At 39.3% G+C, this 26733-nt stretch overlaps 1 protein-coding gene across 1 annotated transcript in view; it reads left to right on the top strand.

The window, feature by feature from the left end:
• htr4 (5-hydroxytryptamine receptor 4) overlaps positions 1-25326 on the top strand; it is a 135187-nt gene extending 109861 nt beyond the window's left edge. Inside the window, exon 7 of the mRNA XM_059990201.1 lies at positions 23076-25326. Within this exon, the coding sequence (XP_059846184.1) occupies positions 23076-23148 (73 nt within the window). The 3' untranslated portion in view covers positions 23149-25326. The remainder of the gene's footprint in view (positions 1-23075) is intronic.
• Positions 25327-26733: the final 1407 nt, after the last annotated feature.

Below are 26733 nucleotides of genomic sequence, written 5' to 3'. Positions count from 1 at the left end.
AAATCAAAAAGGGCGGGCTGTTACTGACACTGAACAGTACCAAACTTTATAAGTGCTAGCAAAGCTTTTCCAAAATACTGTCATCATTAAACTACTCAGACAAATATTTCCACATCCAGCCGCAGATGCTTATTTTGTTTTATATTTCATAGTAATATTGGGGAATGTAAAACATGTTAACTGCGTCTATATTTGACTGCACGGTTACTACTCATTTGCTAAACTTGTAAAAATTACAATGTAATACATATGGTAATAGAATGCACCAGGCAAATTTTTCAACCCTAAAGTAGAGAAACATAGGTCACATTAATTTGAAACGGACAAATATGATAGAGATTATAGCAATTGCAATAAATTGTCTTTCATTGTGTTTGAGTGTAGAAACCTAGATGCTGCAACTTGTCCATACAGCTATAAAAGTTTTTGTGCGTGGCTTCGACAAAGCTCCACATGGAAGACTGGTCCAGAAGGTTAAGTCATTTGGCATTCAGGATAAAGTAATGAATTTAATTCAACATTAGGATAGCAGAAGAAGACAGAAAGTGGAAGCAGATGGCTGTCTCTGACTGGAGGCCTGTGCCTAGTGGTGTACCACAGGATCAGTGCTCGGTTTATTGTTTATTATCTATATTAATGATTTACATAATAATGTGGTAAACGGGATCAGCAAAATTTGCAGATTACACCAAATTGGGCTGTAGTGGACTGTGAAGAAGGATATAAAAGTTTGCTGTTGAATCTAGACCATCTGGAAAAATGGGTGGAAAAATGACAGATAGAATTTAATGCAGACAAGTGCAAGATGTTACACTTTGGCAGGACAAACCAGGGTCAGACTTACACAGTGAATGGTATGCCACTGAGATCTGCAGTAGAACAAAGGATCTGGGAGTACAGATCCATAGTTCCTTGAAAGTGGCATCACATGTAGATGAGGTCGTAAAGAGATCTTTGGGCACATTTGCCTTCATAAATCAGAGCAACAAATACAGAAGTAGAGATGTTATATTGATATTGTATAGAGACTGGTGAGGGAGAAATTGATGAATTGCATGCAGTCCTGGTCACCTATCCACAGGAAAAGTATCAATAAGCTTGAAAGAGAGCTGAGAGAGTTTACAAGTATGTTGCCATTACTTATGGACCTCACTAAAAGGTTGACTAGGTTAGGACTTTACATCATGGAACATAGGGGAAGTAAGTGTGTATGTGTGTGTGTGTGTGTCTGTGTGTGTGTGTGTGTGTGTGTGTGTGTGTGTGTGTGTGTGTGTGTGTGTGTGTGTGAGAGAGAGAGAGAGAGAGAAGGAAGAATCTTAATTAATTAATTTAGGAATACAGTGCAGAACAGGCCCTTCTGGCCCAACGAGCCATACACCCAAAATGCTACCTACTCAACACTAGCCTAATCACAGGACAAATTAGTATGACCTACTAACCAGTGCATCTTTGGACTGTGGGAGGAAACCAGAGCACCCAAAGGAAAGCTACACTGTTCACAAGGGAAATGTGCAAACTCCTTACAGGTGGTGGCAGAATTGAACTCTGAATTCCTGCACAGCCTCAGCTGTAATAGCCTCTCACTAACCGCTGAACTGCCATGGCACCCAATAGAGGTATCCAAAATTATCGAGCGTATAGATAGGGTAAATACATGCAGGCTTTTTCTCCTAATGTTAGGGAGACTTTAACTGGAGACCTTGGGTTTAGGATGAAAGGTGAAGTAAAAATCCTTATAGAGTAATCCTCAAATCCAATAGACCCCGGTGAATTTCCCCTGTGTACTTTCCAGGGTATGCCTGTGATTTGGTGTTCCATGGGATGGCCTTGCGAATGTTTCAATTTTGATGGAAAGGAATATTTTTGTCATGTTAGTGACAAGTTTCCTCCAATACCTTATCCCTTTTCACAGATGATAGGGCTGTTTCTGCTCTCTTCAATTTCTCAGGTTCAGGACGAGACCAAAGAGAAGGCTTGAAGCATGTCTGAGGTCTCTCTTCTTCATTATGTAAATTTCTGCAGCTACATTTTATGTGCAGATTTAATGCCAAGTACTAAATTAGGCTTGAAATACATGGTGCAATCACCTTGCTTCTGCTGTGACTGCTTTCCTTTCCTCAATATGTTCCTTGTACCAAATAAAAAGAGAAACCTTTTGGAGAGGAGCTCCTATGGCTGACACAGGATTTGGGCTGCTTGTGGTCATGTTTACAATACCCTTTTATGATAGTTTTTGTCATTGCATTTAATTATATTGATAGTTTTTCAGATAATGATACTGAGTGGGGCTTTTCCCACACATCTAGAAATTGTTGGCAATTGAAGGGCCGACTACATCAAGAGTACCTGTAGCTAGTAATGTTCATTTTGTCTTTTTTGCAGGATTTGTATTGAAAGACCCAAGTAGTCATGTGAAAAATAAATGAGGAAGTGCATACCACATAGCCAGTAAGGGGATTTCGGCTCAATCTTTAGGTTAGCAAAAATCTGTGAAAAACTTGACAAAAATAGTCATTTCCACCAAATTCACAAAACTTCAAAGGCCATCCCATGGTGCATAAGTTAGAGGCACAATCATGATTATTTTAAGCTTTACCTATAGGAATAATTTGAGATACTTGCAGCAATAAAAGATTTTGAGTGTAAAAGCTATGATGTTGTACAGTTCTACTTAAAGTAAAAGATATAACAATATCACTTTTCTTTTACCTCATTTTCAGACCACGCCAAAGCAGAAAGTAGCAACCTGTTGCTGTTGTAGTGAAAGATATGCAGCAACCAACATGTACACTAGGTTTATACAACTCAACTAGGCAAACTAGTTAAAGGGGGAAATGAAATAAAGTATATCAAATTCACCGAACATTTTCTACATGTATTTTGCACCCACAAATATATAAGGTTAGCAGTATAGTTTTGGTTTACAGAGAACACCCCTACATGCAGTTTTTATCGACATAATTTTTTTTTGTGAGAGATTTTACGCGCTGGGTCCTTCCATGTCTTTTCTCTTTGGGAACACCCATCTTTGCTCAGTCAAGCTGAAGTCCTGGATCCCAACCCCAGCTTACATTGTCAGGTATCTCCTCATCCGGAATCACTGTGTATGTGATCTTTTCTGTGAGCAATGCAGGAAGAAACTTCAGCCACTGTACGTAGTCCATATTTTCCTCACTACATATTTTGATGCTGTCAAAATGAGGATCTGTGGGGGACTTTAAAATTTAATCTACAGAGGTTCATCTTGATCCTTCAGTTGATTCAGGGTGGCATGCATATATGATCCTAAATAACACAGTCAATCTCAGTGAAGAATGGTATCAAACACTGCCATTACTAGGCAGACGGAGGGGGTGGGGGGGGGGGAGAAAGAAAATCAAGGGTGTGCTAAAAGCAAGAGTCCTCAATTCCCACACTAGTAGCAGCTAGTAGAACCAATGCCTCATAGCACCAATTCCATCCTGATCTTGAGTGCAGTCTGTGTGGAGTCTGCACGTTCTGTGATTCATTACAATCTTAAAACCTCATAGAATGGGACTGAAATTAATTGTTTCTTGGTCAGACAGGACTGTGTAAGGAAGTAACTTTGTTAGCAATTCATTGTCAATATGAAATATAAAAATACTAGATATATTTTTACTGAAGTATTAAAAATATAGAAATATAACATTTAGTGGAAAGCAATAGATTCTCTTATACAGGCACACATTTCCTTGTTACGAAGAAGTGAATCAAGCAGTGGTGTGAACATCAAGAAGATGATGAGGAGAATGAGACAAAACAGAGAATCTTAAGACAAACCACAGATAACCATCAGTTTCAAGAAGGTCCAACTTTACTTGCCACACCAACAGAAGAAATCAAAATACTATAATTACTAAAACAGATAGCATGTTTGGCAATTTGGCAATTTCACCCAGGCTAGCTCTTTGGCTAGGATCAGAATCAGGTTTAATATCATTGGCATATGTTGTGAAATTTGTTGACTCTGCAGCAGCAGTACAATGCAATACATAACAATAGAAAAAAAACCATGAATTACACTAAGTATATTATATATATAATAACTAAATTAAATAAGTAGAGCAAAAATTCAAATAAAAAAATAGTGAGGTAGTGTTAATGGGTTCAATGTCCATTCAGAAATCGGATAGCAGAGGGGAAGAAGCTGTTCCTGAATCATTGAGTGTGTGCCTTCAGGCTTCTATAGCTCATTCTGATGGTAACAGTAAGAGCAAGGCATGACCTGGGTGCTGGGGCTCCTTAGTGATGGATGCCACCTTTTTGAGGCATCATTTCTTGAAAATTTCCTGGATATTATGGCTAGTGCATTTGATGGAGCAGACTATTTACAACTCTCTGCAGCTGACTTTAATCTTGTGCAGTTCCTGTGATAGTTCAATCTAAGACCCTCCCAGAATATGCCCATATTTGAGTTAATAATACCAGTCAAACATACCTACAGTCTCCAGGTATTATTAATACCAGTAAGGAAGATTTTTTAAATTATTTTTCCATAGGTAGCTGCAATCACCTGCTTACTTCCAGTGAGACTGCTGTTCTTTAATTTCCTTCTTATCCTCCTCTGAAGTAAAATATTCAGTGACATAGTCATGATAAGACTTTGAAAATTGCTCTTTTCAAACAATCAATTATTTGCACTCCTATTTAGAAAATCACTGTGGAATACTGCGTCTTACTCCCACGCCACTTACTAAACATAGCTTTATTAAAAAAAGCACTGCTGCAAGATTCCACAGGCTTGCACAGAGATGATTTGTATGAGTATTTGACGAAGCAAAGGTTCTCAACTTATTCTCAGTGAATGTCCCATCCAAAGTCCAAATATACCCAACATCTGATTGATCCCTGAAAAATAGCAGTTAAGTTCTTCAGCTGGAAACAAACAAGAATGGGTGAAATTGAATTATTGATAAGATCATCCAAGGGTTCCTTGAAGCTTCCCAACATTGCTTCAGAGTCAAAGCATGAAAAGGACATAGCAATATAATCCCATTTTAAAACTTGCTATTTATTTATACCAGAGTGAGATCAAAATTTGGAAGTAATATAGATTGCACAGCTGATTTTACATAATGCAGTTGATGCCACTGATGGGTGGAACTAGACCTGCCACATTAGTTAGTCTATTGCTCCATTAATAATAACCTGATTCCCAACAACCTCAAATTTCATGATGATTAATACAACTTTGCATTGTCTATTAATTTTCAGTCACTTCACTAATTAGCAAAAAGGTTCCACTTAATAGTGCTATCAAAAGTGCTATGAATTTGACAGCAGACACAGGGTACAAGGTTGATCTAATATGAACTCTATCTCACACCATTACACACACACAAAGCATCTTCCTTTTCTTCCAGATTCCTTTTATAATGTGTAACAACCTTAGATAAGATCATCTGATGGAGCAGAGACAAAGGTAGATTTGCAATGTTTTAAACTTACATAAAACAGTTTCAACATTGTATCACAAAAACAAAATACTGCACATTATAGACATTTAACTTCAGACAGCTTCTCTGGAGAGAGAGAATCTGGTTCATCCTTCAGTTCAGTATACTGAAATCAGAACTAATAAAATTAGTATTTGTTAACCAAATAATGGTTTTCCAACAATTATAATCATAAATATATAGGACCAAATTTTGATTTTAAATAATTTCCAAGCCATTAGTGTAAAATCAAAACAACAGCTCTTAATCCACTTGCCTCATATATCACATTGTAAAATATATCAATATAAAATATTGGTAGTGGTTTCTTTTATAGTAATGCATGTTTAAGTAACCACAATTAATTAAATTTCTTACAGGCTTAGCCAACAAATTGAGTCAACATATTCTTTACTCTTCCTTTCTATTCCTTTTTAAGCAATTTTTCTTGTAGTTCTTTGAAATAGTTGCCATCTGATATTAATATCAATTATTTTAATTTGTCCTGAGTACAGTTTGGTAGTGATTAGGTTTTTCCATTGTCTTTTCTTATACACTTATATTCCTTATGTATGCTGGCTGGGTTATTCTTCCATCTGCAGTATCGTTAGCTAAGATACCTCAGCAATAGTTTTTTATCTATTTGCAATAAAAAATTACTTTATCATTTCTAATGTACATTTCACTCAATATGTTGTGGTTGAAAGAAATGTTGTATTAGTTAACAGACTGGGAGCAATTTGGAACAACTATTAGAAATTGATATTTCTTGTCAAAAAGGTAATCTCTCAGAGTACAGAAAAAATAAAGAGCAAATCATTTCTCTTGGAACAGAATAAACTTTATTGGAGATGACATTTAATACAGCCTGTTGTCCATTGGGAAGTCATTACCTACAAAGTCAGTGCATGGCAAATGGCTCAAGAATTCAGCTAACTTGGACTAATTTGTTTTTAATGCAATGATTTGTCTGACTATGCTTAGGTGCTGAAACAATGCTTTTAAATCATCTTCAGAAAGTATTGAAACGTCCAACATGAAATGAAAAGTGAGAGCTGGGTGTTGTGGGGAAATGATGGTGAAGAATTATTTTTTTCTTTCCCCCACTATAAACCAAATAGGACAGGAGATGACAATAAAAGCTACAGATTCCTTTTGGTTTGGAATGGTCTAGGATAGACCCATACAAGTAACCCTTCTCAGAAACTCAAAGTGTATGTGAAGCACACACTATCATACATTCAATCCTAGTTCTCCGTGCTTAATTGGAGTTCCTGATCACACAGATACTTCAAAAAGAGCAACAGGTTATAACTGTAAGTTTTTTTATTAAAGCGCCAACACAGTTTGCAAACAATTAAGATCTTAATTTCAAAAAACAAGACCTATTCCAGAGATAAAAAGGGTACAACATTAAGTCAAACTGAAGCTTCAATCTTCTTTAAGTTTTTACCTTTAGCGAGCTAGTACACTTCATTCCCCCTCCCCTGTCATCTCCCCAGGTCCCAGCTGGTCTTCATACCAGCACATTTGGATCCTCTCTCCATACCCACCCTCATACACAACACCAAAAAAAAATGTTCACACCTCCTCTGATTTATTGCTCAGTATGCAACAAACTCCCACTATACTCAGCATTTAGATTCTCATGCCTCCTTGTTAATATCTGCTGTCCTTCACCAGTAGGTGATCAGAGAGAAAAAGCTTTTATACAGTGAACTCGGCCTTTCCTCCTTGGAGCGATGGAGGATGAGAGGTGACCTGATAGAGGTGTATAAGATGATGAAAGGCATTGATCGTGTGGATAGTCAGAGGCTTTTTCCCAGGGCTGAAATGGTTGCCACAAGAGGACACAGGTTTAACGTGCTGGGGAGTAGGTACAGAGGAGATGTCAGGGCTAATTTTTTTACTCAGAGAGTGGTGAGTGCATGGACTGGGCTGCCAGCGATGGTGGCAGAGGTGGATACCATAGAACCGTAGAAAACTACAGCACAGTACAGGCCCTTCAGCCCTCCATGTTGTGCTGACCCATATGATCCTTAATAAAAAAAATACTAAACCCACAGTAACCCATAACCCTCCAGTTTTCTTTCATCCATGTGCCTGTCCAAGAGGCTCTTAAATACCCCTAGTATTTTAGCCTCCAACACCATCCCTGGCAAGTCATTCCAGGCACTCACAACCTTATGTGTAAAAAAACTTACCCCTGATGTCTCCCCTGAACTTCCCTCCCTTAATTTTGTACATATGTCCTCTGGTGTTTGCTATTGGTGCCCTGGGAAACAGGTACTGATTATCCACCCTATCTATGCCTCTCATAATCTTGTAGACCTCTACAAAGTCCCCTCTCATTCTTCTACGCTCCAAAGAGAAAAGTCCCAGCTCTGCTAACCTTGCTTCATATGACTTGTTCTCCAAACCAGGCAACATCCTGGTAAATCTCCTCTGCACCCTCTCCATAGCTTCCACATCCTTCTTATAATGAGGTGACCAGAATTGAACACAAAACTCTAAGTGCAGTCTCACCAGAGATTTGTAGAGTTGCAACATGACCTCTCTACTCTTGAACTCAATCCCCCTGTTAATGAAGCCTAGCATCCCATAGGCCGTCTTAACTACCCTATCAACCTGTGCAGCGACCTTGAGGGATGTATGGATTTGAATGGATACGATAGGGTCTTTTAAGAGGCTTTTAGATAGGTACATGGAGCTTAGTAAAATAGAGGTCTATAGGTAAGCCTAGTAATTTCTGAGGTAGGGACACGTTTGGCACAACTTTGTGGGCCGAAGGGCCTGTATTGTGCCATAGGTTTTCTATGTTGCTATGTGAAACCCCGTTTTAGTGGGCATCTTTAGAGATGTGGTTCATTATCCTATCGTTAACAGCCACCAGACTCAGCATTGCGAAAACCACCTTTCTCAGATTCTGTACATCTAGGATTCATATGACTTGGGTCCCGCCAAACCCACGAGGCTGGGATGTTTCGACCCCTCAAACCCTGATTTGTGTGAATATGATGTGAATAACTGTCCCATGCAATCACCTGCTGGCAAGAACTCACAGACTGTACACTGCATGCAATTATAAAGAAAGTGCATTTATGAATGTTAGCTTAATCAAAGAGTTATTAAAGACAAAAACAAAAGGGGCCCTTTTAATTAAACAGTCAAATGTGCACAGGTTAGAGCTCAAATCTTTCAAAAGCCATTGTGTCCAATGTACTAACTCCTATTCGCTGATCCACAGTAGAAATCTCCCTATCGGGGTCCATCAGATCAACTTCTATGGACGGTTCTCTCGAGCTTCTTTTCTCTCCATATCCCACCGAAAAAGACCTCAACCCACCTTAGTGTCCATCACCAAACCTCTCCTCCAGCATTCTCTAGAACCCTCTCTCAGTTCCACCCTCCTGATTAGATGACACAACATTCTTAAGCATCCTTTATCTTTAATGGTAACCCAAACACTACCAGCAGAACACACTGCTTCTACAAGAAAAACCATTATATGAAATACCCTACAACATTAGCAGTAAAATCTTTACCAGGATGTTAGACTCTCCCCCCACCAAAAATAGTCATGTCCTTATGACTTAGAAATTTATCAACCCATCATCAATAACACAGCTTTCAAAGGAATTTAGTGATATCAGGACCTCCAATCTACTTGTAAATGGTCGTGACATATATCACTAGGGGGATAGGCATAACACTGTTCCCTTGGTGTGACATAGGCCTGTCTATCTGGAAGTTCCTGATTCATTGAGACCTTCTTATCCCATCACCTACTTCTTCAATCTCAGACACTCCTTGGAATCTCTCCTGTCTACCTGGAGAGACCTCTCTGTGTCCATTACTCGTGCCTACCAGCAACTCAGCTTTCCTTGCCACTTGACTGAGTACAGGGTCATCCCCAGTTATTTTGGAGCCCTATTTCCATTTGTTGTCCAGCCACAAGCCTGCCAGTCCACTGCAAGTCCACCCACCCCCGTCCCAGCCTTGCTACATTCACATCAGCGTGTCAAGATTGAAGAATCTATTCATCAATTATTGGGGAGCTTTCATAGGGTAGCATATCCCCCAACCTCATTTCCTCATCCTCTGATTCCGTACAACATTCAGCAGTTAGGTCCTCTTCAGGTCTCTGCACTCATTTTCTTTCTGTTCTCCCACATCACTGCAGAGTCCTCCTTCTAGGTGTAGGGTCCACGTCAGGCTCTGCGTCCTTTTGTCCTAAAGGTAAAAAGTGGTTCCGTAGGAGAATTTTGATAGATCCATTCCTGTCTTCTGAAAAATTGGCGTATTTGGCAACTGACTCTCCACTACATAAGGCGTAGCCAACTAGTGGTCAGCCAACTTATGCTTCCCTGGTAGATGCAAATTCCTTATTCCTTATTATTACTTATTACTTTACTTTATTGTCACCAAACAATTGATACTAGAGAGTACAATGATCACAGTAATATTTGATTCTGCGCTTCGAGCTCCCTGAAGTACAAATGGAAGTAAGTATAATAAAAAATTTAAATTATAAATCATAATTAGAAAACAGAAAAGGGGTAGTAAGGTAGTGCAAGTCAGGTCCGGATATTTGGAAGGTACGGCCCAGATCCGGGTCAGGATCCGTTCAGCAGTCTTATCACAGTTGGAAAGAAGATGTTCCCAAATCTGGCCGTACCAATCTTCATGCTCCTGAACCTTCTCCCAGAGGGAAGAGAGACAAAAAGTGTGTTGGCTGGGTGGGTCGTCTCCTTGATTATCCTGGCAGCACTGCTTTGACAGCGTCTGGTGTAAAGTGTCCAAGGATGGAAGATTTGTTTCTGTGATGTGCTGGGCTATGATCATGATCTTCTGCAGCTTCTTCCGGTCTTGGACAGGACAACTTCCATACCAGGTTGTGATGCACCCTAGAAGAATGTTTTCTACGGTGCATCTATAAAAACTCTGTCTGTTGAGAACTTTGTCTCCAGGCATCAGTTGGGAGAACCTAATCTTTTGATCGTATCTCTTCATTTTTTTGATTCTGCTTGGTAGCAGACACCTCTGCTAGTTCATAAGCCTTTTGCAATTCCCTCCTCATGTCAGACGCATACTTAAGGTAGGTTTTCTGTGAAAAATCTTCCTCACCAGTCCAAAAAAAACAGAGGTCTACAGGCAATTTTGCTTCGCGCCCAAACATCAAATACTATGGTGAGTATCTGGTAGCTTAATTCTGTGTACAATTGTAGCTGTGGACCAGATGCCCAATATACTGACTCCATTTGTTCTTTTTGCTGTTATCCAGGGTTCTGAGCATGTCTAGCAATGTCTGATTGAACCTCTCAGTCTGAGGTCACCCTGAGGGTGATAGGTCATTATCCTCGACTTCTCAACTCCAAGCATACTCAGTAGGTCATGTATGAGCCTATTCTCAAAATCCTGTCTCCGATCACTATGCATCCATTTGGGAAGGCCATAATGAATGAAATACATTTCCCATAACACTTTTGCCACAGTGGATGTCCTGTGATCCTTTGTAGGGAAGGCCTGAGCAAATCTGGTGTAGTGATCAGTAATAACCAAGACATTCACTGTGTTGCTGGAATCAGGCTCTATGGGGAGGAAATCCATATATACTAGATCATGTGGTCCCGCAATCTGCAAATGGGATAAAGCAGCGGCCCTCATATGCAGCGCCTTCCTCCGTATACATCAAGTGCACGACTTACCGTACTCTTCACCCTCAGGCTTCATTCAGGCCAGTAGAACCAATTTCAGACTAATCCATAGGTTTTGTCAAACCCCAAATGTTTTTCTTCTCTCTTACTTCTCTGATCAGCTCACCAAACAAAGGGAATGCATCTTACAGGACATTCGGAGGCTTAAAGCAATCACATCACATGACTGTGCACCCTTCACCACTTGGTCCATCCTTAATTGATTAACATCAGCTAGTTGAATGGCTCCTTTACGCCACAAGTAAAGCATCTGTCTCTAGCCAGAAAATATAGGCAAAAAGATTCTCCCCTTTCTCTTGAAACATGCTCCCAAAGCCCGTCATAAACTCTATTGGGCTTCTCGGCGTACCAAAAATGCTTTCTAATGCTTGCATGTAGCCTGCAGAAATAGCAAAGGGGTTGTCACCTTCGAGGACCTCACCGCCTCAGCAACCGGACCTTTTAGACGCAGACCTTATCAGTCACTGTCTTTTCACATTATCGAAGTACTGCCAGTCATCCAGCATCTGAGATTTCTCCTCCATCTTGGGGTTGGGCTTCACTCCTGAGAACATTTTCAGCCTATGATAACTTCGACTCTCCAGCAGTGGACTTTGCCATTTATCCATTAGGAACATAATTGCTGATACTAGCTCAGAATTTTCACCTCACAATGGAGGACTCATTAGACCTTCTACATCAGACCACTCCTTCCCCTCACTCCACAAGAATGAGAGTGGCATGCCTTTAAAGTCTCCACCCACTGCTATGGGAAACTCGGCTTCCAATTCAGTACTCTTGCCAACGCTCCCCTTTTCTCTGAAAGTATGGACAGTCCATGGCCCCGCCTCTCCCAGGACCAAAATGGTACCAGGCAGATCCACTCCTGTCACCTCATCAGTAGTCTGTCTACCCTCAACCTAGACATTGCTAGACATGCTCAGAACCCTGGATATCAGCAAGAAGAACAAATGGAGTCAGCATATTGGGCATCTGGTCCACTGCAACAAATGTACACAGAGTGAAGCTACTGGATACTCGCCATATTGTTTGATGTTTGGGCACAAAGCAAAATTGCCTGTAAACCTCTGTTTTGGTCTGGTGGGGAAGGCTTGGCACAGAAGACCTCTCTCATGTAATTCTTTAGCTACCTTGTGCAATAGAATTTACAGCCTTGAGGGCTCACACTTTTCAGCATTGAATCCCATCTTCAGAATCTCTTTAATAGTGAAAGCAAAGATTTTAAAATGTCTAACTAATTGCTAGTTTATTGGCCATGGTCACTTTCTTGCATGGGTTTAACATGCAGCAATACCAGTTACGCAACTGCAGTATTTCCGTATTTTGTTACAACACAAAAGGAAGCCGACTGGGATGAGGCCAGCTCACAAATCAAGCTCTTTCCTGCAATAAATTCACTTGTAACCTATTCTCCCTACATCTCCATTAATACTAGCATCCATGGAACATGGAACAGTACAGTCTAGGGAGCCCTTTGGCTCCCAATGTTGTGTCAAACCAAATAAATTAGTAATCAAATGACCAGCTAATCTATTCTCCTCTGCCTACACAATGTCTATAATTTTCCATTTTCCTCACATTCTTATGCCTATCTAAACATCTCTTGAAAGGCCATAATGAATATGACTCTACTGCCACCCCAGGCAGCACAACCCAGGCACCCACCACTCTCTGCATAAAAAAAATCTTGTATCTCAAATCTCCTTTCAAAATTACCCCTCTCACCTTAAAAGCATGCCCTCTGGTTTTAGACATTTCAACCCTGGGAATAAGAGACAGCCTTTCAATTCTATCTACGCCTCGCATAATCATATAAACCTCTACTAATCTTCCCCCAGCCTTCACCTCTCCAGAGAAGACAACCCAAGTTTGTCCAACCTCATGTTATAGCACAATCCAGGCATCATCCTAGTCAACCTCTTTGGTTCCCTCTCCAAAGCCTTGTCATCCTTCCTATAATGGTGCAACCAGAATGATATGCAGTACTCCAGAAGCTGTCTCACTAGAGTTTGATAAAGCTGCAACATAACTTCCTGACTTTTAAACTTGATGCTTCGACTGATAAAGGCAAACCTTTGTAGCTACTTTCAAGGATCTGTGAATAGGGATCTGTTACATTGGAGGGCAATTAACCAACCAATCCACAAACCTTTGGAATATGGAGAAGGGGGAAGCAATTAGAGAAAAACCCAGAAGTTACAGGGAGACATGTGAACTCTATACGTATAGCACCAGAAGTTAGAATTGAATCCAAACTGCCAGAAGCTCTACTTGCTGTGCCAGTGTGCTACCCCAGATCTACTGGGAACTTCATGAACAACTATAGTTCAGAAAGATGCTTCATAAGATCCCTAAACCAGTTTACTGGACACTGGGAAGTTTATTTGTGACAGATACTTTGTAAAAAGCCAACGAACAGATACATTCAAAGTTGGCTGAAAGATTGTTTTTGTTTGGCCAAATGATATATGAAGCATTTTTCATAACTAACTTCCCATGGTTACGCACACTGCGAATAATTTATACTTTTGGCAATGATGTATAAAACTGTCTGGGAGTGGGAGCGGGAGCGTTAATAGCAGAGATTGTCAGGGCAGCAGAAAAGGAGGACCTGCGAGCTGCTGGGAAACATAGAAACATAGAAAATATGTGCAGAAGTAGGCCATTCAGCCCTTCGAGCCTGCACCGCCATTCAGTATGATCATGGCTGATCATACTGAAGTAGTGGGACTGAAGTTGGGACTGAAGCTGCTGAATTGAGCTGGCGAAAATGTTAATGGCTGTCAGCTGATGCTGGTTGTTCACAGTGAGTTCATGGACAGCGGCTGTGAGTGTGGAAATCACAGACACCTGAGTCCATTGTCTGTGGTGAGCTCATTGTCTGTTCCTCCAAGTGAGACTGGGCCTGTCGGCATAAGGTTATCTGCCTCATTGCCTCTGTAACTTCACTGAGAACAGATTCCATTGCCTGTAGCTTGTCTCCTACCTGACCATTGAATCTCACAGCCAAGGTCAGCTGCTCTGTCTCTCACTGCTGGGTCCACCTTTGTGGGTTCGAGACTTGCTGTTACCAGGTTCGAATATGGTCCAAGTGCGGAATGAGTGACACTGAAACAGGTCGATGGTTCACAAATTTTAATGCAAACAGTGTTAAAGGGAAAATAAAACAATAAGAACTAGGCATGTGGAATTTACTTACGTATGAAATACATAGTTGTATTCCACTTGAAAAAATTACATACAATCTAAGAAATTAATATGATATATTTTTGAAAATTTGGTTCCCATACTTACAAAAGATAGGATTAAATATATAGGCCCTTTGAAGATAAAATTATAAAGTAATTGGGGAAAGAAAAAATAAATATTAAAATTATTTTGAACTCCATGGAGCATGTGGGGATCCTCCGATATCCAGGCAATCTTTCTCCTCTTTCTTTTTTTCTTTCTTTAGACAAGGGTTAAGGGGGGGGGAGGGTTAATATTATTTTTCTTACTATTTTATCATCTCATTTATTCTTGTAATTTTCTAAAAATTAATAAATAAATATTTTTTTCAAAATAAAAGGAACTAGGCCAAGTAGGTGTTAACTAAAACTTCACAAATGGTAAATGAAGCCTACACTGTAGCTGCAAAGAAAATCTAAGCATTGAACAAATACCACTAGCTTTCAGAGTCAGTTGACTCAAAAGTCCAATTTCTCAGGAAATTCCAAATGTAAACAGGCAGCAAAGTGTTGCTGTGCTCTGTTCAAGTCTTAACAAGCACTACGATGACAAGTATGTTTAATACTATCACCATTAGATAATAATTGGTGATGTGCAAATTCACAAGTGCAATTGCCTTATCTACTTATCTGCCGAATCCGTGGTTGTGACAAAACATGACACTTTTAAAGTTAGTATTAGGGATGCATCAAAATGATGAGTGGAACATGTCTTGTTAAATAACCAATGGATTCACATGGAAAAGCAAAACTCGGAGTACAACAAAAGGAAAATATATAGCACTGAGTGGGGAAAGTAACGATAGGCGTTGTGAGAAGAGCTAGTGGGGCTGGGGAAAACCAGCGATAGAGATGGTTGGCCTGAAAAGTACATGGTGGAACCAGATGTGATATAATAAAAGATGGTGACCCATAGTGAGGGGAGGGACTGGAAGCCACACAGTCGGAAAAGAAAAGGAAAAAAAAAATTGATGGTGCTCAAAAAATAAATGTTTAAAAATTTCTGTTCATTTGAGAGTTAACACTTTTTTGACTGAGTTCCCATTTCCCTTTTAACCCCAGAGATGCCAGTATAATTTTCCATCAAACAGTGGAGGATACCAAATGTGGCATTAAGAATATTATCACTCAGAGCAGCAAGTAAAAGACTTAATCAGGCATTCAATCCTTCTCCTATCCACACAGGGAGAGCAGGCTATGTTATTCTAGAAGAGGAGTTCTCAACCTGGGACCCATGGATCCCTCCATTAATGGTAGTGGTCTACGGCATAAAAATGGTTGAGAACCCCTGCTCTAGAATGACACGTTTAAGTCTTGTCCTTCTCTTCTGTCACTGCAAAGATGGAATATAATAAAATATTAGAAGCAGTTTTAGAATAAACATTTGTGACAGCTTGTGACTTTCCTCAAAACACTGGCTTGGAATGTGTTCAAGAATTAACTCCTCTTATTCTGGATTGTTTTAATTCTCAGGAGTGGGATCTACTTTTTCCAAACACTCGAAAATATTTTTTTACAGCACTTAAAATCTGGGTAAAATTATAATAATTGAACAGTAATCTATTTTAGTTTTCTGTAATGGGCACTTACCATTCCAAGAAAATGTTACTTCAGTATTCAAGAAATAAACCCCATTTAAAATTTAAGTATAAAAGCAATGAACTAAAGTTAAAAAAATGAATAAGTGACCTAATTAGTGGCTTTGAATTTATAATGGACAATATACTTGTTGAGAAGTAGACAAAAATCAAAGATAACAAGTCAAACTACATTAAACTTCCATAGGAATAACAAGTTTAATATAGCAATTGTAGTAAAATATGTCACAACATAAGAACTTGTTTTAAAATGAAGTTGTTGTTACAATCTAGGTGGAGACCAATGTGTCCATAGAGAGCTTCCACAAATGGCCATGAGATAAACTACCTATCATTAAGAGGATTGCAGTTTAGGTTGTTTTACCTAATGCACCATAATCTGATGTGTAGGATAATATGTAAAGAAGAATTGATTCTATTATATTTGAAGGTATGACTATACAAGCAATATGGTCTTACTAGGACGTTGCTCAAGTCTTTAGCTAAAGGGTTGAAGCAAGGGACAAAAGCCAAAACCACTAACCAGTAGAAAGTCACACTAGGCTTTGATTAGATATTAACTAATGGCTTGTAAGCCCTTACTGGTAGGGAACTAATGACCCATAGCAATTGAGGTTACTTATTGTATCACTATTTGAAAATGACTCATTCTTGTCAGTCACATTATTATAGGAATTAGAGTTGAGACTTCAGTAACTTGTTTCACCCGCACCAAGTCATATCTGACGGCTAAGGGAAGAAAGTGAATGTGTTTTTGTTGGACAGTTTCTGTGTCTTTTGGAAGGGCAGGCAAGTGACACACTGGCTGAAAACAGAAACAGTTCCCAACGATTCCAGAGATAAAAACTTGAAGCATGTTAAGAAGAATTGAGCATCAAACAAAAACTGAAGCAGCTGGAAATCTAAAATAAAATTAGAAATCATTTATAACACTCCAGGTCAGGCAGCATCTATGGAAAGAGAAACAAAATTAACATACAAACATGTAAAATAGGCAGAAGAGCTTGCTATTTGTCCCTTCGGATTCGCTGCACCCTTCAGTGTGATCAAGTTCAGTATGCATTCCCTTCTTGAATATACTTAATGACTTGGCCTTCAAAACTTTCTCTGGTAAAGTATTTTACAGGTTTGCCACTCTCCAAGTGAAGTAGCTTTGCACTGTTTCAATCCATAATAAAAGGATTTTGACCTGAAGTGTTAACACTATCCATCTTTCTAGAGATGCTGTCCAACCTGTTATGTGCTTCCAGCATTTTTCTGTTTTTGTTTTTGAGGAGTTATTGGGTGGGTGTGTACCAACTGAGAAGGTAGCATAATAGCAGCTTGGAAGTTAAGGTAAATGGTTGCAAGCATTCAATAGCTTGGAAGGAATGAGGACCACTTTGGACAGCGACTAATGTAGGAAGTATTATTGGGTCACATGAATGGGAGAAGCTGCAGTCTAAACTACAGAAAGTCAGAAGAAATGCTTGGAGGGATGGCACAGGAGGCCAATGAATAGAGAGGCAATTTGAAAATGGAAAGAAAATGAATGCATCATATGGTTCCTTTTTAAATAATGCAATGGTAATTAACCACAGCTGCCACACATCCTTGTTTTGAACAACAAAAGTATGTTGTATATATGAAGCTAGAAAAGAATACAAGACAACCTACGTCATACATTTTGCATTTTAAACGTAAATGGATAAAATGTGGTTTGAAGGAGATGCACTGAAGTATTTTTTTAAACTCTAAACATTCAGAAGCTTAGGAGAACAGAAAAACACTAATGAGGGGTGTAATTCCACACTTTGAAGTTTCTGACTTGATTTCCAAAGGAATGTCCCTCTGCTTACTGTACGTGCAGTGATTCATGGGCTATCAAGCTAGAAGACGTCAAAGATAATGTAAAACGGGAGCACATGCTGGAAGATACTGTGCTGGGCTACCAGATGATTGGAAGAGGTTTCTAAAGGAACAGACATAAAAACCAGACTGAGCTGAAATCAAAGGGTCCTCTCATCACTGGAAGTCTCAAAAATAGGAAAAATAGGCAGGTTTGCAATTCTAAGGCATTGGAGGTAACCGAAGGAGATTGGTGTTGCGAAGGTAAAGTCACTTGTTGAAAGATGCATCTTTGTATTGTTTAATATGAAGTAAATTTTAAATGTTATAAGTTCATCAATTTTAAACCAGAACAATTGGTGCATATTGGATAGATAGGTTGATAATAGTCCCTTAAGGTTGTTTTAGCAGGGAGTGATAGTGGGGATAAGCTCCCATTACCTATTAAATGGGAGCACCTCAAATGGGAGCTCAAATGGGAGCAACGGCGTGGACCTCAAATAGCCTCTGACAACCAAGTCCAGCCCCTGGCTTTCATGTGTGGCTTAGCTACCGAGCCCAGCAGAACCATTTCTACTGACAGGAGAAGGGGAAAAGGCAGGTTACTGGTGCCTTAAGGCCAGTTGCTTCAAGCAGACGGGGCTCATCAGCTGCGGTTGGCAGCTCATCTAGGAGAAGGAAAGCTCTGATCTCAAACCTCTGTTGTTTTGTTGCTATATCCAGTCATGGGGAAGGCTTTGAGAGTAAACCCAGAGGATAACGCCCGGAACTGGAGTCCCTACAGCAGTCCTATGTTGAGTTCAACACTGACTGGCAACTCCTGCGATGCTGTTGGTACCAAACTGTATTGGTCTCTGCTGTTCCTTTGGATTCATCAGATGCGTGGAGAGGGGGAGCTTGCTACATGGGTAACAGCTTGTTCCCCGTATTGTAGAGCCCGGGCTCACATATCTAGACAGCCGGGAGGCAACATCCATAGTCAACCCTGACGGACAGAGACCTCATCGGGTTGATAAAATATTATTGCGACTTCTTGTTTAATTCCTAGCTTAAAGCATAATTTAAGAAGATGCAAATTAATTTCTACAGGCAGGCAAGCTGGTCTATACAGACGGGGTTGAATGAAAAAAATATTGATAGGCCCACAAGCAAAAGCCAGAAATTACCAGTATGGCCAGAGATAAGTGCAGTACATAAATGTCTATCGGCATCATGGGAATCCCTAGTGAACCAATATAGTGAAGGCTGGCACAAAATTGCGTGGCACAGAATGGCTGAATACTGATTAGTGCCAGCAACCACCAATCAGGGTTCAATTTCTGCCGCTACCTTTAGTATATTCTTGCCATGACCATATACCTTTCCTCTAGGTGCTCTTGTTTCCCCCCCAACCCCTCATACTCCAAAGACGTACAGTTAGGTTTAGTGAGTTTTCAGCATGAGAATTGTGGTAACAATTGCAGGCTGTCCAGCACAATCCTTGTTGATTTGATTTGACGCAGATTACGCCTTTAGCCAGAGATAGATACACTCTGCATTGTAGATTCACGATAATGGAAGTAGAGCTGATTGTATGAACCAGCAGGTACAATGGTTGGCACTCCAACCCAGGAAGAATTGTAGCTTTGGTGACAGGTTCTTGGAAATAAAAGAAAATAAATACTGAGAACACAATTGATGAATAAGCTCTTCTCCGGCTTCCAGCTGGGTACAGGTAAGTATCGATTTAAACCAAATTATTGATGATAAACTCTGCCATCTTCATCAGGGATGATGCCTGGGCATGTCTAGTCCGGTGGTAGCTATACTCCTGTTGTCCATCCATCCTGATTGGTTGGTCCTCATTCAATCAGGTTCCACTGTCCTACCTTGTTTACAATTGAATTTCTGTTCTTACTTAGAGTGAGCCCTTCATCTTTCTTAAAATTCTTTTCCTCTAGTTTCATTTCAAAGACTTCCTTCACCAGGCAGTCCCAAAAGCCATTGGTGCAACACAGTAGTTTTGTGCACAGAGTCCGTCATCAAAACTTCGATTAAAATCATACCTATACCCAGATGGAAACCTGAGAAGAGTTTATTCATCATATATGCCTGGAAAGCACTAGATCCTTTCTCAGTCCACAATTGAACTTAAATGAGATTTTTTTCAAGCCAATGATTAGATGCAACATAGTCAAAATTAGCTAATAGCTTAATTTTGATACAGTGAAAGAAAAATAAACAAATTAGGAGTCCTGCTTTTATGATGCATGAACTATTGATTGATGCTATTCCTTTCAAAGGCTGCAATAAGGAAACAATTTGGATGTGTTATGCAGCATTAAGACTTATAACCAATGTATTTACCACAATAACGTCAAACAGCAAACTATAGTATAAGCACAATTTAAACTCTGGAATTGTTGTTTAAAATCTTGCTAACGTAGTTACTTCTAATGATTTCATAATGTTGCCATCATAATGCAAATTGAATAAGTATCTATTTTTCCAAGAACATTTACATTTTTGCCTTTAGCTGGTTTGCAATTTTTATTATTTTGCTTTAACCACTAAAATTTAATTAAAAATTAAAATATAACATATCAATATAAAAACTGTTTAACTATTATATTATGCACAATTACTTTTGACATTTGCAAGACATCTGAATGTTTAAATTTTATCTTATTCTTTATTGTGAAAAATAATTACAAAGAAACAAAATAGGTTCATATATAATAGAGGATAATATTTTTATTGTTTTAAAATAAAACAGATCTAATCCCATATGGTACTCATACAATTATTTGGTCTTGAACAAACATTAAACCATCTGAATAACAATATAATTAAAAAATGTAAAATAACCTTATCCTCTTTTAGCTAATTGCAAATTAATAGTCCATTCACTAGAGCAAGATTCTTAAGTACATGAGTAACAGTTGCAATGCAAAGAAGTGTGTCTGTCTCCTATTCTTGGTGCAGTGTGATTTTATACAGTATTCTTTCTTGCCAAGGCAAACATACATAAAGTGTGTGATGTATTTATTTCTGGATTATCGACCGTCAGGAGTTTACCAAACCACCATTGAAACTGACTCTGCCTCAAAGGATAATCAGAGCTCTATCTATTAAAGGGTCCTCTTTAATAGTTAAACCTCTAATTAATGGAAGGTTACTTATATATGGCACTTCAATGGCTGCTATAAATGATCAAGGAGTGAGTCTTCAGATTTTTGGATAGCAATATAGACGCTCTCTTTGATGAGGTGGTGAGATCTTTTACATCAGTTGTTTCGTACAGCAGGTGTTTTTCTCTTCACACTTCTAATTGTTTTTTGTCAAGCCACTCCTCCAGCTCATGGCCACACTGATGGACCGTGGCAATGTGGTTTCCGATCCTGGTGAGTGGGTATGGTTGGACTAGGTGGAGGATTCTGGACACAGTGAATGCGGTCCTTTTATTTTGGGTGTCGACCGAGCCAGTGTATGTTGAAAAGCTGGCTTGATTCATGATTAAGTGTAGCCCAGGAGGGGCAGACACAAGTCTGTCTGTTCGGGAGCCAGGGTTGGATCATTATCTCGCCCACAGCCGTTCCAACAAGGTTGGCTCTGAGTTGGTATCGCCTGATGGAGTCCATGAAGCACACAAACCTTCATGCAAGGTCAACGTGTTCATCCAGCTCGTGGAGGTTTACATCAGTGATGCAAGAATACCAGGAACCCCATACCCTAAACAGATTTGCAATGGTATTGGAAGGAATTAGGTGATATGTGTGATTCACTGGAGTTAAGAACAATTGCAGTTTTGGTTTGGTCATGGTTAGTGCTATAACTATATTTACCATCAGACACATACATCTCAACACTCTGTTGTGGGAACCACTCTTTCATCAACCCAATGATTGCCACCTTGCTCTATCTTGAAGAATAAAGTGGTGATTGATTCTCACCTGACAGTAGGATCTCATTCTCAGCCTGAGGAATAACTCAATGTCTACATCATTTCTTTCATTCACTCAGTATCTGTATTTGACCAGTTATTTCAGAATAGTGATTGTGCTGTTATTATGGTTAAATTAACAAACATTGGCCATCGTTGCCCTTTCACGTCGGTGAGAGGGCAGATAACATTAACTGTTAAAATACCTTGAATCAGCACAAGTATATAGATTTTACACAAGACAGAAATCCTTCCTTCTTGAAATTCCATCTTGTGTTATCCTGTGAGCCGAGATGGTGGCCTTAATAGTGCATGGTTTTGATAGCACAGGCCTTCTTTTGTAAATGTACTTAACTTTTTTTTAAGATTTTGATGTTCTTTGAGGATTGACATGATTTAAGTTATAGACTGCAGTGACCTAGCATAAGCCAATAGGATAACTGGCAGGCAAGTTGTTGTTGACCTCAAACAAATCATTAGTTTTTCCCTATAGTGAGCAACAACCAAGTACAATAATACCAGTCTTCTTAAAGATCGGATTCTAGCTTTCTTCATGGTGAGAGCATGTCTGCAGCCTGGTCTGAAGCTTTTAGCCTGCATCCTTTAATCAATGTCAGGACATATTCCATTGTTAACCTTGATCAAGAGTTTGCTGTTATTATATCCAAATCAGTAGGGCAATGCCATCACTCCTCTTTCACAGACATGTGATACTGCCAAACCTATGTGCTGTCAAGGAAAATTACTATGATTATTGCTTCTTTATCTGCAGAAGGAGTGCCCTTACAGAATATCTAAAAAATGACTTCACCACCATAAGCTAATTTGGTCTTTCTCCACCATGTATGACTTTTCTTCCCCCAAGCTGTACAAGTTTTCCAATTATATGGGATTATCCATGAGAATTTTCACATTCGTTGGCAACTGTCCTTAGTTTTCACGCCCATCTCTCATCATGGATGATATCACATGAACCTCATGGCATTCCACAGTTCTCACAAATCGACTTTCCTGATGATTGATAGAATCAACATAAGGAAAGGAAGAAGTCATCCTCTTTCATTAAGAAAACAGAATCCATCACTTCAATAAAAAGGTGAATAGCATAGATCATCCATGGTCTGAAATAATCCAGGGGATCATATGTTTGAGCAAAGAGTCCAGGCATTGGTGAATAGCTGAGACTCTGTATGAACAAATGATGCACAGATTGAAGCAAATTATAAAATCATACTAACACACTGCAAAGAGAATCTCTATTCCAGATAATAAATTTCACTGGTTTGGTAATTATCTCCTGATTACTGTTTTTTTTTTCCAATTTATAGGTACACAGTTTTACGTAATGGCCATCTTCAGGAACATGAAAATCTGTCTCTTCGAAGTGATAATGAATTATAGAAATTATGCTCTAAACATGCTTGAGACACGTAATATATGGTCTTATCCCAGAACTGGAATTAGTGTCTCCGCTCACATGAATATGACTCCCACCAGAAAGATGCAAATAAATGTTTACAGCACCCTTATGCGCAAAACAAAATAATACCTTTCATCATTGGAGTAGGCAATTTGTAAATAGATGTTTATGGTGAATAAGGAATACTTTTAAAGTAAGTGTGTGTGAATGAGTCTCAGAGTTAATGAATTTGTGTTGTACTTATTACAAGTGATAATTGTTTTGAACCAAATGTGAAACAAAGCTGTAGAGGAAAAGAACAAAAATGTCCATTTCCACGTTATGATTCAAAGATCAAATGCACGCAATTATTTGATGTCCCGGGTTTGTGCTTGATAAATGGGATGTATTATTTGTAAGCTTTAAAACCACGCAAATGTGTCTTAAATGTCATTACAGCACACTGCATTGAAAATGTTCGATGTTGTGAAGGGAGTTGTAGAGGTCTAAACTCCTAGTAAATTATATTCTGTATTGTTTTAATGATAGGAGAGATTCCTACCCTCACAGCAACTGGGTCAATTTTTTTACTGTTATTCCCGTACTGTCAGTTTTTGGAAAATAAATCAGTGTTTAATAGGTATCTTTCCCTTTTAGATACAGTCGATTCCAGTTAATTGGTCCATCAGTAGATCAGGACATCCGCTTATCTGGGACAATTCTTAAAGAACAATAACTAATCAAGAAAATAGACAGAATTCCATTCATTTATTTGGGACACTGTACTACTTAACTGGGACAGGAAACTGTTCTCTAACAGTTTCTGACTGGCATCCATCACATGAACTTGTGTGGCCACTAAACACTGCACTGTGCTTAAAGCAAACAGTTTCAAATGGCACTATTTGCATGTGTTTGTGTTCAAAAAGCAGTGATATTGTCACTGATAGCAGACAAAGAATAAGTGTAAGAGCAATTAGAATTGTTTTACCTACTATGGTTTCAAGTATTCAGGCTTGGAGATACCAGAAACGGCCAGGAGTGAAAATGAAATGATTTCACCACTTCAACGAATTAGGAATAATGAAGAATTTGAGGGATCACTTACAGTCAATCAATAGTACGCAGCAGTGTATTTGTTGTGCATTCTGTCCAACGATGACAGTGAAAACTGAGCAAGAGTGTTTTTAAAGTGGAAAAGCTTTTGTACTAGAACAGATTCACTCTCTCAACCTTGGAAGTCCAGTTCCAATGGTACGAGTAGTTACCACAACTGTGGTCTTACTTTGTTATAGTGAATAACTATGACTTCTTCTGTGCCTTATCATGCCTTCACTCTCCTCGAACTGTTGCAGAACTGCCTCCTTCGCCATTGGATCTCATCTGCCCAGTCTGCCGGAGCTGACTTCACATGCTAGGACAGGCATGTTCCTCCCTTACTGGGGCCCGAGTCCTGCCGGCTACCCTCACCTGTTCAGCCCGCCTGTCGAAATGGCATACCAGTGTGTATCGGCTGTTGCATACAAACAGCTACAGTACTTGGAGCCACAGGTGAGAGCTGAGTGTCCAGTAGGGACTAAAGGTGAGTGAGCTGCCCCAGAACGGACACAACAAACCGTTTCACTTGAGGTGCTACCCCTTTCTGAACACCCCATACGCAGCAACATAACCCAGATGAATTCCTCCATTGATAATAAATAGGAACTAATACACTGTTTTAGCACTGGTAGTGTTCTAATTTGTTCTGTATTTCATTTAAATATATAATTTGTTACTCAGTTAAGTGGTTGTTTCTCTTTCTTAACTATTTCCATGAAACTTTGGCCAATTGGGGCAACCACTTACTGGGCCTAAATGTACTAATCTCGATATGCCCCAATTAACCAGAATCCACTGTAATACCTAAAGCAAGTCTGTGTAAAATGGAATTTAAATAAAGGTAGAATATTTGTAGAAGCTGAAAAGAACTTGCTATTCATGTTGACTGAAATTAATTTCACCTAACTATATATGTATACACTATATTTATATATGTAGATCATGAACTAGGAATAGTTCCAAAGCAACAAAGTCACATATGACAGATTTTGTTCCATCATATTAAGCAATTGTTTCTTTGTGTATCAGCTTTGATAATGCAAGCTATATTTTTATTTTGAAATGCTGCTGACAGATGTTTTAAGAGAAAAATAAATATTTAAAATTATAGAATACTTTTTTCTGTATGTCTATAGGTCCCAACAGCTTATATTATTTTGAATTCTTGATGCAAGCTATTTTGTCTTTGCACTTATTTTACCAAATATAAAACTAAATATTCAAGTTGTTATATCACTCAGCAACCTTAATATTTGATGACTAAATGATTTGCATAAAGTGGGTGGAAAAAAATCTGCAGGGCTGGAAGTGATGCATAAATTTAATAGCCACGAGGCTGGGAGAGTGAGTGTTGGAGTAATTAAGTATGAAGACAAAAGAGAGAAGATTTTCAATGGTATTGGGCAGAGTGCGATAGGAAATTTCATGAATTATACCTACACCTTGCTGATCTCTTAGGTGTTGGTGGAGGGAAGCTGAGGGTTCAAAAGAGGATACTAAGGCTGTGTAATTTTACGCTCAACTTGTGTGAGGGAAGCCTGAAATCAGGAGACAAACTGCAGAAATTTTAATGCCTTTCGAACAATGCAGTGTTTTTCTTGTCAAGGTGGGGATGTTATTCTAGAATTGATAAAAAGCTAATCCTAAACAGGGTAGTTGAAATCAAGTCAAGCATAATGCTGTAGGATTATTTCATAATCTGTAACCTGATAGGTTATGGTGCTTTCAATGGTCAAACCAGGAATTTTTTAATGCTTTGGTAGTTCCCAATTCTACTATCCTATTAGGCAGTGACTTCCGGATCCTCATCACTCTCTTAGTCAGGGTGCCAGGCTGTGGAGTGATTTCTTAGGGTTAGTCAAGTCATATGATGCCAGGCTCTGCTTGCTTTCAGAGTGCGGGCAGGAGAACACACAGGGTGTAAGGAAATTGGCTCAAATGACAAAGGGAAAAAAATGGAAAACATAGAGGTGTCGATCAGCAGTGGCCAAGATGAGAAAAAAAATGGACAAATACCAGAACAACTTACAAATAGCCCTTTGGAATGTATGAAGAATATAATAGTTGAAGTCTTTACATACCTTCTCACTGGGTTCCTAAGTTGCCCTAAATACTAGCCTCTAAATCATGGCGTATAGTACAGCAGGTGCTAGGTGTGCAGGTTGTGCTCTGTTGCTTAATCGGGGGCTTGGGATATGAGCCAGTCAAGTCTTGAGATCAACCTTGGGGTCAGGACTCAGGAGGCTGGACAATCAAGCTGAAGGTGAGGATTGACAGACTAATCAGCAAAATGGCTTGATAGGATGGGGCCGCACCATGTTGGGAAGAAGCAAAGCACTAGAAGACAAACAGGGCATCAACTTGTCTGAGGTTTCGCAGCAAACCCGCAGCATTCTCAGCTATGTCCAGTAATTATTGATCCTAAGACCAACATGAACTAATCTCACACCAATGGTCTCAATGAAATTACCATTCTACGATGGGAATCT

Source organism: Hypanus sabinus, chromosome 15, assembly GCF_030144855.1.
Source record: "Hypanus sabinus isolate sHypSab1 chromosome 15, sHypSab1.hap1, whole genome shotgun sequence".
NCBI classification, from domain to species: domain Eukaryota; kingdom Metazoa; phylum Chordata; class Chondrichthyes; order Myliobatiformes; family Dasyatidae; genus Hypanus; species Hypanus sabinus.
Note: the sequence above shows the minus strand (reverse complement) of the source record. Positions and strands in the feature narration are given on the sequence as shown.